Source organism: Convolutriloba macropyga, chromosome 10, assembly GCF_964194025.1.
Source record: "Convolutriloba macropyga chromosome 10, txConMacr16.3, whole genome shotgun sequence".
Classification (NCBI taxonomy): Eukaryota; Metazoa; Xenacoelomorpha; order Acoela; family Convolutidae; genus Convolutriloba; species Convolutriloba macropyga.
The window spans coordinates 53457608-53471909 of record NC_134477.1 but is presented as its reverse complement, the minus strand read 5'-3'; the positions used below and the strand labels follow the sequence as shown (position 1 = coordinate 53471909).

General features: G+C 35.0%; 1 protein-coding gene across 1 annotated transcript in view; it reads left to right on the top strand.

Annotated features, from left to right (window-relative positions):
- LOC142348701 (uncharacterized) overlaps positions 1-12895 on the top strand; it is a 35575-nt gene extending 22680 nt beyond the window's left edge. Inside the window, exons 6-7 of the mRNA XM_075400151.1 lie at positions 6306-6453; positions 12618-12895. Of these exons, the coding sequence (XP_075256266.1) occupies positions 6306-6453; positions 12618-12823 (354 nt within the window). The 3' untranslated portion in view covers positions 12824-12895. The remainder of the gene's footprint in view (positions 1-6305; positions 6454-12617) is intronic.
- Positions 12896-14302: the final 1407 nt, after the last annotated feature.

Sequence of the window (14302 nt, the reverse complement as noted above, 5' to 3'; positions counted from 1 at the left end):
CCCACTGCAGCCCCCCCCCCCCCAACTGCAGCCCCCCTGCACTGCGCTCACCTTACGCCCTACTCAATTAAGCTAAAACTAGCCTCACTAAACCGTGGCTGCTACTGACGAAGCCAAACGCTTGGCGGTCGTTTGAGAGCAATTCGACCAACGTTAGTCAGTTATGTTCAGTTATATTATACTGCTGTTCTGTGATACAAGTATATACACGATTGGGACATTTCGAGGGACACTTAGAGTTTAACCCCTAATTATTGTCTCAGTTTCTAGTCTACCTTAGAGGTACTTAAATGCAAATAATAAGTAACAAACGTATGTTAAGCATTATCAAATCTGTACCTAGTTTGAAGGGACAGAAATATCATTATGAGCGAAGTGAACAAATCCAATGCCGCAAATTGATCTATTTCAAGCATCTTTGTAACTCAAATAGATTAGTAAGATGTTGGATTGTAAAGTATTCAGATCCTAGATCCCACGTGTAATTTAAGTTTAAACTTTTTTTGACTTATCAGTACTCAAGTTAAGTAATTATCAAAAAATAAAGCAAGTTAAACATTATCTCAAGGTGAGATTGAAGCAAATCAGTAACGCCATGGGAATATAATTAGAAAACCAGAATTCTTTCTTAAAAGGTGTAAATTGTTGAGCGCACAGTCTCTTTTTATTCTTGAGGACACGTGACCTCTAAAGAGGTATAGTTTTTTGACAGTGGTAACAGTACCAATTGGTGTTCGAATTGGGTTTTATATCGTCAAATATTTATATTCTCGTTTTCCGTTTTTATTCTTAAATTAGTACCAACTCAGTGCTAAAAATTAAGGTCTCAACCATGTTCATTTGATCGGTGATAAGCTATATAGACTTTGACGATATCTCGACTGAAATTCCAGAGCAATGTTTAATAATGAAAGTCAAGTAACTCGTTTTTTTAACAGTTTAGATAAGTTTTTTTGTTTTCTATCAACTTTGCTATTAAGAAAATAAGTCAAATAGTTTGAAATCAAAATGATGTATGGTTTTTAATAAAGTTAACGCTAAATATTTGAAGTTTGCTCTGATAATAGTTTTTTTTAACCAGCTATGCGATGTATTGTTCACAAAGCACCTAATCATTTTAATAGGGTACTTTTGAATACTTTAATTATTAACTACAGTAATCAACCCATTTTTGTCACGGGGAGGGGGGGTTATAAAAGGAAAGACCCGTATTTTCATTGTGATTAAATTGTATATCTATCATAGAAAATTAGTATAGAAAGGTTTTCTCCCCAACAAACTTAGCTGAACTCTTGTGTTACGATGACTTCTTCCTAACTTGTTCAATTGACCTAAAAATGGGTGTAAAACGTCGTTTTCATTCTGGATATTTACATTTAATATTCGGCCCAACGTTCAAATTGCATTTTTTCTGGTTGCCTTAGCCTGGGTTATATTGGCTCAACATTGTCGTCAATAGTAAGTGTAGGATCAATCGACTGCCGAATATTTGATTGCTCTCAGCCGAAGTTTGTAGCAATTATATTAGTCCTGTTGGTCATTTTAAGCGATTTTTTGCTAGACCGACATTTTGCCTGCCCATATTTGACTTTTCGTCCGCAAAAACGCAGCGCCCAGTTGGCATTTAAAGCCCTTAGAGCCTTTCAACTCACTAGTCTCCAAGTAAGGGATTCACAGAAACTGTTTTGGAAACTTATACTTATGGTGGCGGTTGTACTTATGGAAGGACGTTTCTTGGCGGTTGACCTAACTCCCCCCGCAACAACACCCCCCCCCACCACCACCCTCACATCAACCCCTTCACTTCAACACCCTCCCGCTCCCTCAATGTCCACCCCTGCACATCTTTCAGACCGTAAGGGCCATGTGCAGCTAAAGACCCCCTACCACTGTTTCCCCCTCAGCCCCCAACCGGGTCAACGATCATACAACATTCTTTGATTTCGTACTAGGTCATATATGATTCGTAGTAGTCATACTAGGTCATATATGATTTGTATGATTTCTTGGTAGTCATACAAGGACCATATATGATTTCCTAGAAATCATACAAGGATCATACAAAAAAATTCAGAGGACTCATTAAATTATTATATCGCATTTGCAATCCACATTTGATTCTTTGTGTGCGCTAAAAGAATAACGTTGTGGTTTAAACATATTCAGAAAACGAATATGACGTGATATGCATTTTTTTCTTATATCATATATGATCATATATGATTTCTTTGGTTTCATACAAGGATCGTACTAAGAAATCAAGTATGGACAGTATGAAATCATATATGATCCTTGTATGAAATCAAAAAAACTTCAACCCGGGCAGTCCCCTCCCCCCCCCCCCCCCCCCCCACTGCAGCCCCCGTGCACTGCGCTCACCTTACGCCCTACTCAATTAAGCTAAAACTAGCCTCACTAAACCGTGGCTGCTACTGACGAAGCCAAACGCTCGGCAGTCGTTTGAGAGCAATTCGACCAACGTTAGTCAGTTATGTTCAGTTATATTATACTGCTGTTCTGTGATACAAGTATATACACGATTGGGACGTTTCGAGGGACACTTAGAGTTTAACCCCTAATTATTGTCTCAGTTTATAGTCTACCTTAGAGGTACTTAAATGCAAATAATAAGTAACAAACGTATGTTAACTTTTAACAAATCTGTACCTAGTTTGAAGGGACAGAAATATCATTATGAGCGAAGTGAACAAATGCAATGCCGCAAATTGATCTATTTCAAGCATCTTTGTAACTCAAATAGATTAGTAAGATGTTGGATTGTAAAATGTTCAGATCCTAGATCCCACGTGTAATTTAAGTTTAAACATTTTTTGACTTATCAGTACTCAAGTTAAGTAACTATCAAAAAATAAAGCAAGTTAAACATTATCTCAAGGTGAGATTGAAGCAAATCAGTAACGCCATGGGAATATAATTTTAAAACCAGAATTCTTTCTTAAAAGGTGTAAATTGTTGAGCGCACAGTCTCGTTTTATTCTTGAGGACACGTGACCTCTAAAGAGGTATAGTTTTTTGACAGTGGTACAGTACCAATTGGTGTTCGAGTTGGGTTTTATATCGTCAAATATTTATATTCTCGTTTTCCATTTTGTATTCTTAAATTAGTACCAACTCAGTGCTACGTCTAATTCCTTTCTCCTTATAAACTTGATTTAGGTCCACACATTCTGATTGTAAATTATGTGTCATTCCAAGAAACTGTTTAAAACGACAGAGGAATACATAATAGTAAATTTCTGTCAAAATAAATTTGAAAAACACCAGTAACGGACGAAACCTCTAGCAAATGTTTTTAGTAATATCCCGGCTGTTGAAGCTTATCAAAATTAGGGTCCGCTTAGAAGATAAAAATTAAGGTCTCAAGCATGTTCATTTGATCGGTGATAAGCTATTTAGACTTTGACGATATATCGACTGAAATTCCAGTCTGAAGTTTTTTTTATTTCTATCAATTTTGCTATTAAAAAATAAGTCAAATAGTTTGAAATCAAAATGATGTATGGTTTTTAATAAAGTTAACGCTAAATATTTGAAGTTTGCTCTGATAACAGTTTTTTTTACCAGCTACTTGATGTATTTTTCACAAAACACCTAATCATTTTATTAGGGTACTTTTGAATACTTTACTTATTAACTACAGTAATCAACCCACTTTTGTCCTCCTCCCCCACTCAAGCTTTCCTTAGTTTAAACTAGCGACTAGCAAAACCATCCCCCTCTGTAGTATTTGTCCGACGTTATATGGATATGTTTTCTAATTTGTTTATAAAGTTTTTGAGTTAATGTACAATAAATTGTCTTTCTCGGGAGAAAACATTTTGTGCTTGTTTCTTCAGAGCGATTTATGACAGTAATGTGCAAATATTAAAATTTAAGTAAAGTTCTTGAACAAAAATTTTCATTAAAGAATGTCAATTTCACACGAGTCAAAATACAAGTAAAATTTTGTTGCAATTGTTAAATTTAGCACAACTTAGGCAAGTTAGTTTTATTTGAACAATTTAGTGCTACCGTAAATTTTGTTTGAAATGAAGTCAAAGTTTGAACCAATATGTCAACTATCTATTAGATGTGTCCCGGCACCGGATTTGTTGGGCATTTTTTGTTTACATGCTTTCAAATCAAAAATTTCCTTTGAAAAATGTTCAATTAGATAAAGCACAGATAGAAAGTACCTAAATAATAATAATAGTAGTGATTGGGTGTAATTGTAAAAACATGAATTATAGAGGTGTGCGACTGATAATCGTGATCACTTTGAAGCAAAATTGGCGGATGGATCATCTTGGGCAACTCGAGACAAATGATTAAAAAAATTATTATAAAACTTTCAAGAAATTATATCAAAACTGCTGAAAGATTCGCAAAAAATTAACAGCATTTTGTACCATCTAACTAAATTTCCTACGCCACATCGAAGTTCGGCAGAATCAACCAAAAAATATTTGATGATTCAATTAAATTTGATTCGTATCCAAATTAACTCGCAATGGCACGATAACAACTACTATTCTATCTAAACTCTGATTGTATATATTACAAGCAGACAAAGCAATGTTGTATAGCTCTTGATACTTTGGTGCTGGTTAGACCCAGTGCCACTTTGGTTCTTACAATATTAAGTTCTGACTGTTTAATAGATTTTTACTTGTTAATTCCTTGTTGTTCAATTGTGATAATGTGTTTTTATGGCAAACTTACTCACGGAAAACAATTTTTGTGGGAAAAAATTAGAAAAGTTAGTGAGAATTTCATATAATTTAATTCGATGTTCCTCTGTACTGTTAGTTTTGTGGGAAAAAAATTAGAAAAGTTAGTGAGAATTTTTTTAAATTTTATTCGATGTTCCTGCTTACACTTTTCATCTCATTGTGATGACTTTGAACACCTCATCATCTAATGTTAAATACATCTTTCCTAAAGTTAATAATTCAAATCTATCTTATCCACCTTAGTGCGGTAAAGATCTCGCCTTGTTTGATCTTGCCTTTTTAGTGTTATGGAAATATTACAGACCTAGGTTATGTAACATACCCGGAGGTTGGTGGCAGAGCAAATCAGCGCTGAATCAGTCTAAAGACATTCTGTTTTTTAGGATGGCGAGTACTCTGTTCATGTCACTATTTACACTGGCCAGTCTGATTATTGAGTTAAATTTACTTCATGAAAAATAATATGTTCAGCTTAACTCCCGCCAACAAGGTTTGCGTTACATGCGATTCGAACTTCCGCGTGGGTACTTGTGACATTTAATTTGCGTAGCAAGTCGTAGCCACTGAGCTAAATGGGCTTTGTGGTAACTGCCTACAATCCAGCTTATATATAAATAGTGTATATACTACTATAGTAATTACCAGTTATAAGCTACAAAATTATGACTTTCTTCTGCTCAGACTTAATTTTAGGGTATGAGTAATTTTCAGACTATACAGGATAAGTTTAGCCTGGGCGAACTCTCTGACCTCAATATAATCATAATGAAGAAATACTGCACATAAAGAAACTTAAGATATTCTGGAGATACCATGTTTCAGAACTGAATTAAGTGTTTGTTCTTGAAATGTGCTGGTTCAGCGCTGAAAAGCTCTGCGACTCAAGTCCGGGTATGTAATACATAAAATATTACATAATGCATAACATATTACAGACCATTAAATCAGAGTTCAGAAAAATCCAAGAAGAAAAAATCGGAAAAACATGTAAGATAAGCGGTGAAAAGTTGGTTTTTTCACCGCAAATTTCGTACATAATTATGTAATTTCACCGCTACCAGGCGATAAAGGTTTATTCACCGCATTCACAGCCTGATTTATGTAATTTCACCGCATTCACCGCTTATCTTACAAAATTTTCCACATTCACCGCTTATCTTACATAATTTTGCGATGAATGGCGGTGACACCTCCACTCGGGTATTCAGCTATTAACATAAACGTGACGCAAGTTGTCCTGGTTAAAACGGCGCCAAACAAGGCAAGGTCTCGACAGAGTTTTCCTTGTTGGATATGTTCTCTGCCAAGATGTATGTAGAGAATCGCAATTGTCTCTGCCCCCCCCCCCACCGGCCCGGATAGATTACGACCTCTTTAATTATGATTTTGCATCTTTCTAAGTTTATACACAAAATTGTGGCGGCTATTCTCTTATCTCAGCTCTAATTAGGCTAAACGAAACATTTCATTTTCAGTTTAAAAAAGCGTTAATTTGTTTTTCTGATTCTTATGAAAACAAAATTTCGGAACGCAAATTTTCTCGCTTTTCAGGAATTCGAGATTTTGTTTCAGAAGCCAGTGTTTTATATACTGGGCCATACCAGCAAAGATGTCGAGGGTTTCTTCAAAAGTTACGAAGCAGACTTCAGAGGCATGAAAATTGTGATTGTGGCTCCTATCCAGTCGAAATTATTTAACGATGATCAGAAGGATTTTTCTGGTTAGTACTCTTGATTGTTAACTTTCTACACGGTATAATACATGGTATAATAGTTCGCTTTGATAACTGTGGAATACCATTATTGTTCCGACCCTCTTGAGGGGGGAGGAACTATATACTCAACTGGGTTTTTTTTTTTTTTTGTTCAGTGAATTTTCGCCGCTCGATATATTCATCGTAGAGAGTTGAGACTGGTATCATTAGAAAGCTCGTTCAGCGTAGAATATGGAATTAAAAAGATTTTTTTAATTTTCGTTTTCTACAGGGAGTTATCGAGGCTTAAACTTCTGAGAAAAGAAGAGTGAATTCACGTTGTTTTTATTCACATTTTCCGGAATTTTTGCCTAAATTTTCGTCAATTTTGCTAAAATTTGTTATAATTTTTAAGAATAGTGTCGTTGATTTCATTTTTGAAGACGAACAAGCATTTTTGATTGTTTTGATTTAATTTTTTGGTCAAAAAATCTGGATAAACATTTCAAAATTTAGCCTTTTTCATCAACAACAGCACGAAATAAGCTACTTTAGTCCACTTTGATTAAATTTGCCTACAGTACACCCCCAAACAACACTCATACAATCTTTGTAGACTCAGAGGGGGGCTATTTCTACTTCAGAGTCCGCAGAGAGTGCCTTGTAGTTAAAACTTTGCCGTTTTTTGCTAACTTTACTCGTTGATTATCAAAAATGCAAAATTTATTTTGAGTTTCAACTCAGAAATTATCTATATCTACAACATTTGAAAAATCAATTGTTCTTAACGGACAATAAGTATTAACAGGGGTAGTTTTGGGCCATTCTTGGACTCTTACAATCCAAAAAAAAATCGGGTTGTAATCAGTCGGTCTTTTTTTTTTAAAAAAAGACTTTTTTTTAATAATAAAGAACAGAACATATCAAATCAAAGCTCAGGAGTGATAGGTCCAACCAATTCGCTTGCGAAACAGCTCCAGGCTAATTCATTTAGTTTTTTAATTGAAAGTTTATGGTGGTTTTTTTTAAAAATAATTGACTTTTCAATAAATAATGGCTTAATTAACTTTTCCTCTATTTTTTTCTTAATTTGTTCAACTTCCAGCTTAGTGTCAGCAAAAAAAGACTGCTTCTTCTTTCTACTGAGTTAACATTTATTCTCGGTTGCAGTTTTAAGCCTGAAATTATTGTTTTCTGGCTTTGATACTACAAGATTTTAGATTTTTGTTTGTTTTGATATTTGCCAGTTTTTCATGTTTTCTAATTTTGTCACATTATCACATTATTGACAGTTCTCATGTCACCTTATTAGCATTCAAATTAAAACACAATTGAACATATTAAAATCTTGAAAGATATAAATCATCGTTTTAATGGCCTCGACGCCTCTTTCTTGAAGAAATCAATTGAATTTTTTAATTTTGTCTTAACTGTCATTTATACTTTGTCGTTTCGGTCGTATGAAATTTCCTGTTTAGTGATAGCTTTCATTGGCTTTTCATGGAAGAATAGAAAAACCGATATTCTGATATTAGCAGATAGCTGATGGCTTTTATGACTTTCAAACCCATCGTTTTCCAAAATTAAAAAATAATTTTTTAACTTCGCAATTTTGTTCTTTTTATGTTTCTTTTTGTTACCTAATCTCGTTAGTTGATTACAGGTCAAATATGACATTATGGGTGTCAAGGGAATAAAAGGGATTAGTGTCCAAAAATCTTTTTTTTAAAGATTTTGTTATGACCTTACTGGCTTCGACACCGCTTTTTCACAAAAAAAAATTAAATTAATTTGATTTTTGTCATATTTGACGTTCTTTTTGTAGATGCAAGAAATATTCTGGATAATTACAGGTCTCGAGGGTTTCTTTTTCATGAAAAAACGACGATATTTAAATAGTTCTTTTTGTAATTAATGCCTTTCATGACATTGAATGTAATTTTGTTTCGAAAAAAAAATTAAAAGTATTACATACTTTAGCACTCCGCTTTTTTGTCTACTTGTTACCTAGTCTTACTAATGAATGGCCACGTACTACATTATAACTGTTTGAAGAAGGCGCAATCAAATATATTTTGAGTGCCAAAATTTGGCTTGACGGTTTTGACAGCGTTTTCTGGCAAGTTTCAATTTAAATTTTGTTTGTTCTTTGTTGTTCTTTTTAGCCGCTCTAAAAAATGAATAAGGTCAGGTCCTAATGCCCTTCTATAGAAGCAGTGGCAATCGCAAATTTGTGGTAATATTAATTTATTCCTAATGGTATTTATTACTTTGAAGTTAATTGTTTCAAAAAAAAAAGTTAATTTTTTTTACTTTTCTGTTTTTGTTCTTTTTTGTATAATTATTACCCAACCTTTCTATGGACTGGTCGCATATGTTTTGTGGTGATTTTTAAGTTATTTTTGTTTAGTTTCAGGTTTATCTGACGGTATGTTGACTTTGTTATTAAATTTAGTTTTTAAGAGGGACATAAATTTTTTGATATAATTAATGTTTGTTGTTGTTGTTGTTTGATTTTGCTGTTCGTTTTGACTCGCTCTCTTAATATTGACATATTACAGCAATCTAATGCATCAATTTTTACTCCACTGAGTTATTTGTTTTGGAGGTTATCTTATCGTTCATACGGAATTTTTTGAAAAAGACTTGGGCTTTTTTGGGATTCGCAAAAAATAATTTTTGGGTTTTTCTATCTGTTCCTCATTTGGTCGCCCATCCACAAAATTGTGGATGGGCGGGGTCGGAACCTTATGTGCCATTGCACATTACCGAGCCGCCTTGTTTGTATTGATTTTTGCTCATATTATGAAAAATTATCTTAATACATAACTTAGAAAAAAATTTTCGGAGAACTAAAAGTATCAAAATTCTTAAACAGTAAAACTAGTTTCAACTGGTTTGAAAAATACACCCAGACTTTACCATCTACGTAATATTTGAGTTGTGTAATTTTTTATTAAAGAGCTCAATCTATGAAAGCTCAGTCCTAGATTCATTATATCTTTTAAGATTGTGCTCCTAAAAAAATCGATATAAGATATTTCTTCGATTTTACTGCAAATCCAGAACTAAAATCTAAAAAATCCCCATTAATCTCCCTACCTTCCTTATCTTACATTGTTTTATCCCCCTAAAATTACACCCTAATCTTACTCTTTTTGGATGGTAAAAAATTCACCCCATAAACATAAATCTTTTTGGGGGTGAAATCTAAAAGTTCACTATATTACCTCCCATTACGCCCCATTGCACCCCAATACCCCCCTAATCTTACAACGCTTTACCACCCTATAATTACCTCCTAATCCTACATCTTTTCGGGGGCAGGTTTTGGGGGTAAGATCTAAAAATTCCCTCCCATTACTCCGCATTACCCCCCCCCCCCCAATCTTACATCGTTTTACCCCTTTAAATTACACCTATAATCTTCCATATTTCTGTGTGGTAATTTTTGGGGGATAAAATCTAAAATCCCCTCACTACCCCCATTACCCCCCTAAGTTTACATCGCTTAAATCCACCCAGACGATTAACACCCCAACTTTTACATCAGTTTGAGGGGGGGGGGGGGGTAACCAGGGGGTATTTTCGACACGGGTCTTGGGGAAGATCTATTCAATTAACAAAGAACAATGAATAGTCTTTTCGTGGATTTTATTACATTACGTTGCAAAATCTACCCGAATAAAATTACAGATGTCCGTACAGAATTAAGATGTCCGTAGTTTTACTGACCATATTTTAAGATTAAGGTTAAAACGGTGAGTGAATATTTGTGACAGCAAGCAAGTTTAGTGTCAACTTTTAGTTACAATTGACAGTTGCTGCCAAATTTGTCCAAGATGCCTGTTTCTTAGCAAGCGTGGACTACACTAACAAGATTTCATTGCGGTTGTCCATTCCAACCGTTACCTTTGTTCACGGATCACTATTATCTACAGTAGCAGATTCTGACAACCACGATAGTTACCAACATGTCATCTAGACCAAAAAGAAAAGAGAGCCTAATGCGTGATTAACAGATATACACTATGGTACCAAAAAGCTACGTGCAGCATGATTTCTGCTTTTAAAGCATGATTAGTGCTTCATAAGCATGATTTGCGACAAGGCGTGAAAAATGGTGTGAAATTTAAAAGTTTTAAGAGATATTTCATTCTCACTTTCTCCGCTTAAACAGAAAAGATGGTTAAACCGCTTTGTTCTTATACCGTTTGCCAAGTTGTTACGCTATGAGATGTCGGATTTAAATGGTCTAAAATACAAAAACAACTCAACTTGAAATTAAGATCCAGTGCACAGTATGCATACAACCGTTACCTGAAAAACAACAGTTTCGAGGCCCAAAAATGGAGCGGAAGACCCCCCAAATTGTAAAAAAAAATCGTAAAAAAAGTTAGTTGCCGATGTTTTGAAAGATCCCAAAACCTCATTCGAGCGAATTCGTGTGGTTCATAACGCTTTCTCTTGCTACGTACAATTTCCAGAGGTACAGTTAGACAAATTCTCAAAAAATATGGCGTTTTTTCAAGAAATGCTGCAAAAAAGTCAGTTTGAAGAAGAAAAGCAAGTGTTTTCGTTCAAAATGGTGTATCAATATGCTCAAAAAGCCGTTCTCTTTCTGGCAGAATGTGGTTTTTACTGATGAAACAAGGGTGCGCATCTCCAGCGACGGAATCGTTAGAGTTTTTCGAAGAAATGGAACCAGATTTCTTGAAAAAAAAACACAAAAAATTTGAGTTCGGACAAACGATCACTTATGTTTTGGGGTGCAATTCGATCAGATGGACGGAAATTGCTTGTTAAGTGTCCAAACAAGCTAAACGCTGTCGGTTATTTGGAAATTTTGAAAATTTACGAAAAAAGGCATTTCCTAGACCTTATTTTTCAGCAAGATAATGCTCTTGTGCATAAATCAAAGATTATCGGCAATTTCTTCCAAGAAAACGAGTGGGAGGTACTGGAATGGCCAGCATACAGTGCAGATCTGAATCCTATTGAAAAATTATGGGCGATTTTGAAGCAGCGATTACGAAAACAGACAGTTTTTTGGGAAAATTTAGAAGAAAAAGTGTATGAAATTTGGAATGAAATTGACGCAGACGTCGTGAGAAACCTGTATGAAAACTATACAAACTGTCCACTAAACGTTAAAAAAGCTAAAGGTGTAATGACGCGTTATTAGAGAACTAATTTGAACTCAAAATGTTATATTATTTGTTGTTTCTATTGCTTTTTTAAAAATCTTAAGGTGTACGTAGCTTTTTGGTACCATAGTGTATTAACCTCCAGATACTAATTGTAGATTAACAAGACAATTAGTAGATTTGCTATCAACCTTATCATGGGTCACAAGAACAATTAACTATCTGACTGAATAGGGTCATAAGTAAATACTAACTAATGTCCAGTATTTAATAAAATTTTAGGCCAATTGAAGAGTTTTCAGAGGAACTATTTGTTCAAAATCGCGGACAATGATTTTGATGTCCAAAAACACCACTGATGAAGATCATATTTCTTTCGACATTTGGATAACAATAAAGTTAAAAGTAATATAAGGTCTTGTCACTATTCTCCTCGAAATTCAAAATTGTCTCGAAAAAACAAAGTCTAGTTTTTGTAACGTAATGTAGTACAAAATGTTCTAAAATTAAAGGCAGTTTATACATTTTGCCCTGCATATTATATAGACAAAAAGTCAAAAAACTTGCAATGATATTGAAAACATGCTACTTTGATGGCTGAAAAATTGATGAAATGTGAAAAAAATTACGGCAAGATTTGTTCGTTAAAATTTAAATGTAAGTTACTCATATTGATTTAGACACATGAATTCAACTGCTGATAAAGTAATATCAATCGGCTATCAACTATATTTTGACAAGTTACCCATAATTTGTAGGTCAATTACTACTACAGTCAAAAAACAATAAAATTTTATCCCAGAGCTGAATTCAGCTCTCTTAATACATATGTCCAATTGCGTGGAGTATCAGTGACTGATAATTCCAGATTTGAAGCAGTTTGAACTTTGGAAATTGTTTGGAAATGAGTTAAATTTGAACTTAATTGTTTGGAAACATTATACTAAATGCTGTCAAAGATTTCCAACAGCGCTTCCCCGGTCACATCTGTAATCATGTTGCTACAAAAAACAGTGAGAAATACGATAAATACATATTTTTCAGGAATTGATATGGCTCTGATGGCCATGAGCGACGTACTTATACTATCTTACGGATCGTATGGAGACTTTGGTGCACTGTTCGGAAAAGACAAGAAACAGGTACTCTACCCAAAAGGACACAAAACCCACGATGAAACTGGGGTAAACATGGGCTTGCCTAGATTCGTACCCATACCTTGGAAGCTGCGGAATAAAACTATAAACTGATATACAACTCTATATTTAAAATGTATTATATGTTTTCGTACGAAAAATAAAACATGCAGTGTCTTAAGTTAGCCCAAATTATTTTTCGAGCTCAGGGAGGTGCCTTGGAGCCCAGGTTGAGGTGCCACACCGAAGTGAGGTGCCACGCTTTAAATTATTTGGAGCCCAGGTTGAGGTGATACACGGAAGTCACCTCTGAGCATACAAGTTTAACGAACACGGTGTGTTTCCAGACCAAAATGAGAGTGTTTGGGATTTGGTTCGAGCGCACAGCAGTATGATCAGAGGCCAGTTCGATCTGGGGATGGTCTGATCAGAGGTCAATTCCGTCTGGTTTGGTCTAATCAGAGGTGAATTCAAACGCAAATTATGTTGATCAGAGAAGATTTTGAGCGCAATTGGGTATGATCCGAGACCATTTTGAGCGCAAATTTTTCCGTAGATTTTTTGTAATTTTTACTGAGAGATGTTAGCCATGCCAGGCGACAACGAAAAACCGCATTCTGATCAGAGACACATCTAGAGTCTGATGGCTCTGATCAGAACCAAAGAGGTCCTGCTGATAGCAAAGGCCGCTCCCCTTAAAAGGAAATTTTGATCAACTGTAAACGACGAAGTTTCTTATGGAAAGCTGTCTTTCAAAGTTAAACCATTTCAAAGTTAAACCCATTGTTGCACAATCGTCTCCATCGAGCGCACAACAGTCTGGTCAAAAGTAATTTTAAGCGCACACTCGTCTGGACAATGATCTGGGTTTGGTCTGGCCCGTGGTTGCACAATTGCCACTATCGAGCGCAAAATAGTCTGATTAGAAGTAATTTTGAGCGCACAATCGTCTGGACAAAGATCTGGGTTTTGGCTGGGCCATGACTGCACACTCGTCTGGACAGTGGTCTGATTTCGGTCTGATCAGAGGTCATAACTTCAATTTAATGTCGGCGTTTCTTAACGTAGATCATACTTAATTTTTCGTTGAAATCAGCGTAGATCTTTTTGTTCAATTCTGTTCAACTTTTGCCTAAATTCTGTTCAACGCTACATTCAACGCAAATTATGTAAGAACTACGTTAAATTCAACGCAATCAATTTAATATTGGCGCTTAATGCGTTGAAATTATGTAAGAGCTACGCTCAAGCGTTGATCTTACATAAATTCAACGCATTCAACATAGTTAATTTTGCCTTTTTTAGCCTTGACACCTCGGCCCCGGCTGGGATGATACAAAACAGCTAAGCATGTCATAAGAAAAATTTGGTCAAACGACAGGGAGGGGAGTGAATGAATGGCATGAAATAATAAGAATTGAAACTGCGAAAATGTTGTGCTGAACGAAATTGAAAAAAATACTTTTAAATATTTAATTCCGTTTTATTTTCTTTACAGAGCAATTTTCCTTTTCATGTAACCCAATTGTGATCGTATTCCATTGCACTGCTTATGATTTGAGACACTTTGTGTTGTTTTAAACATAATGGACG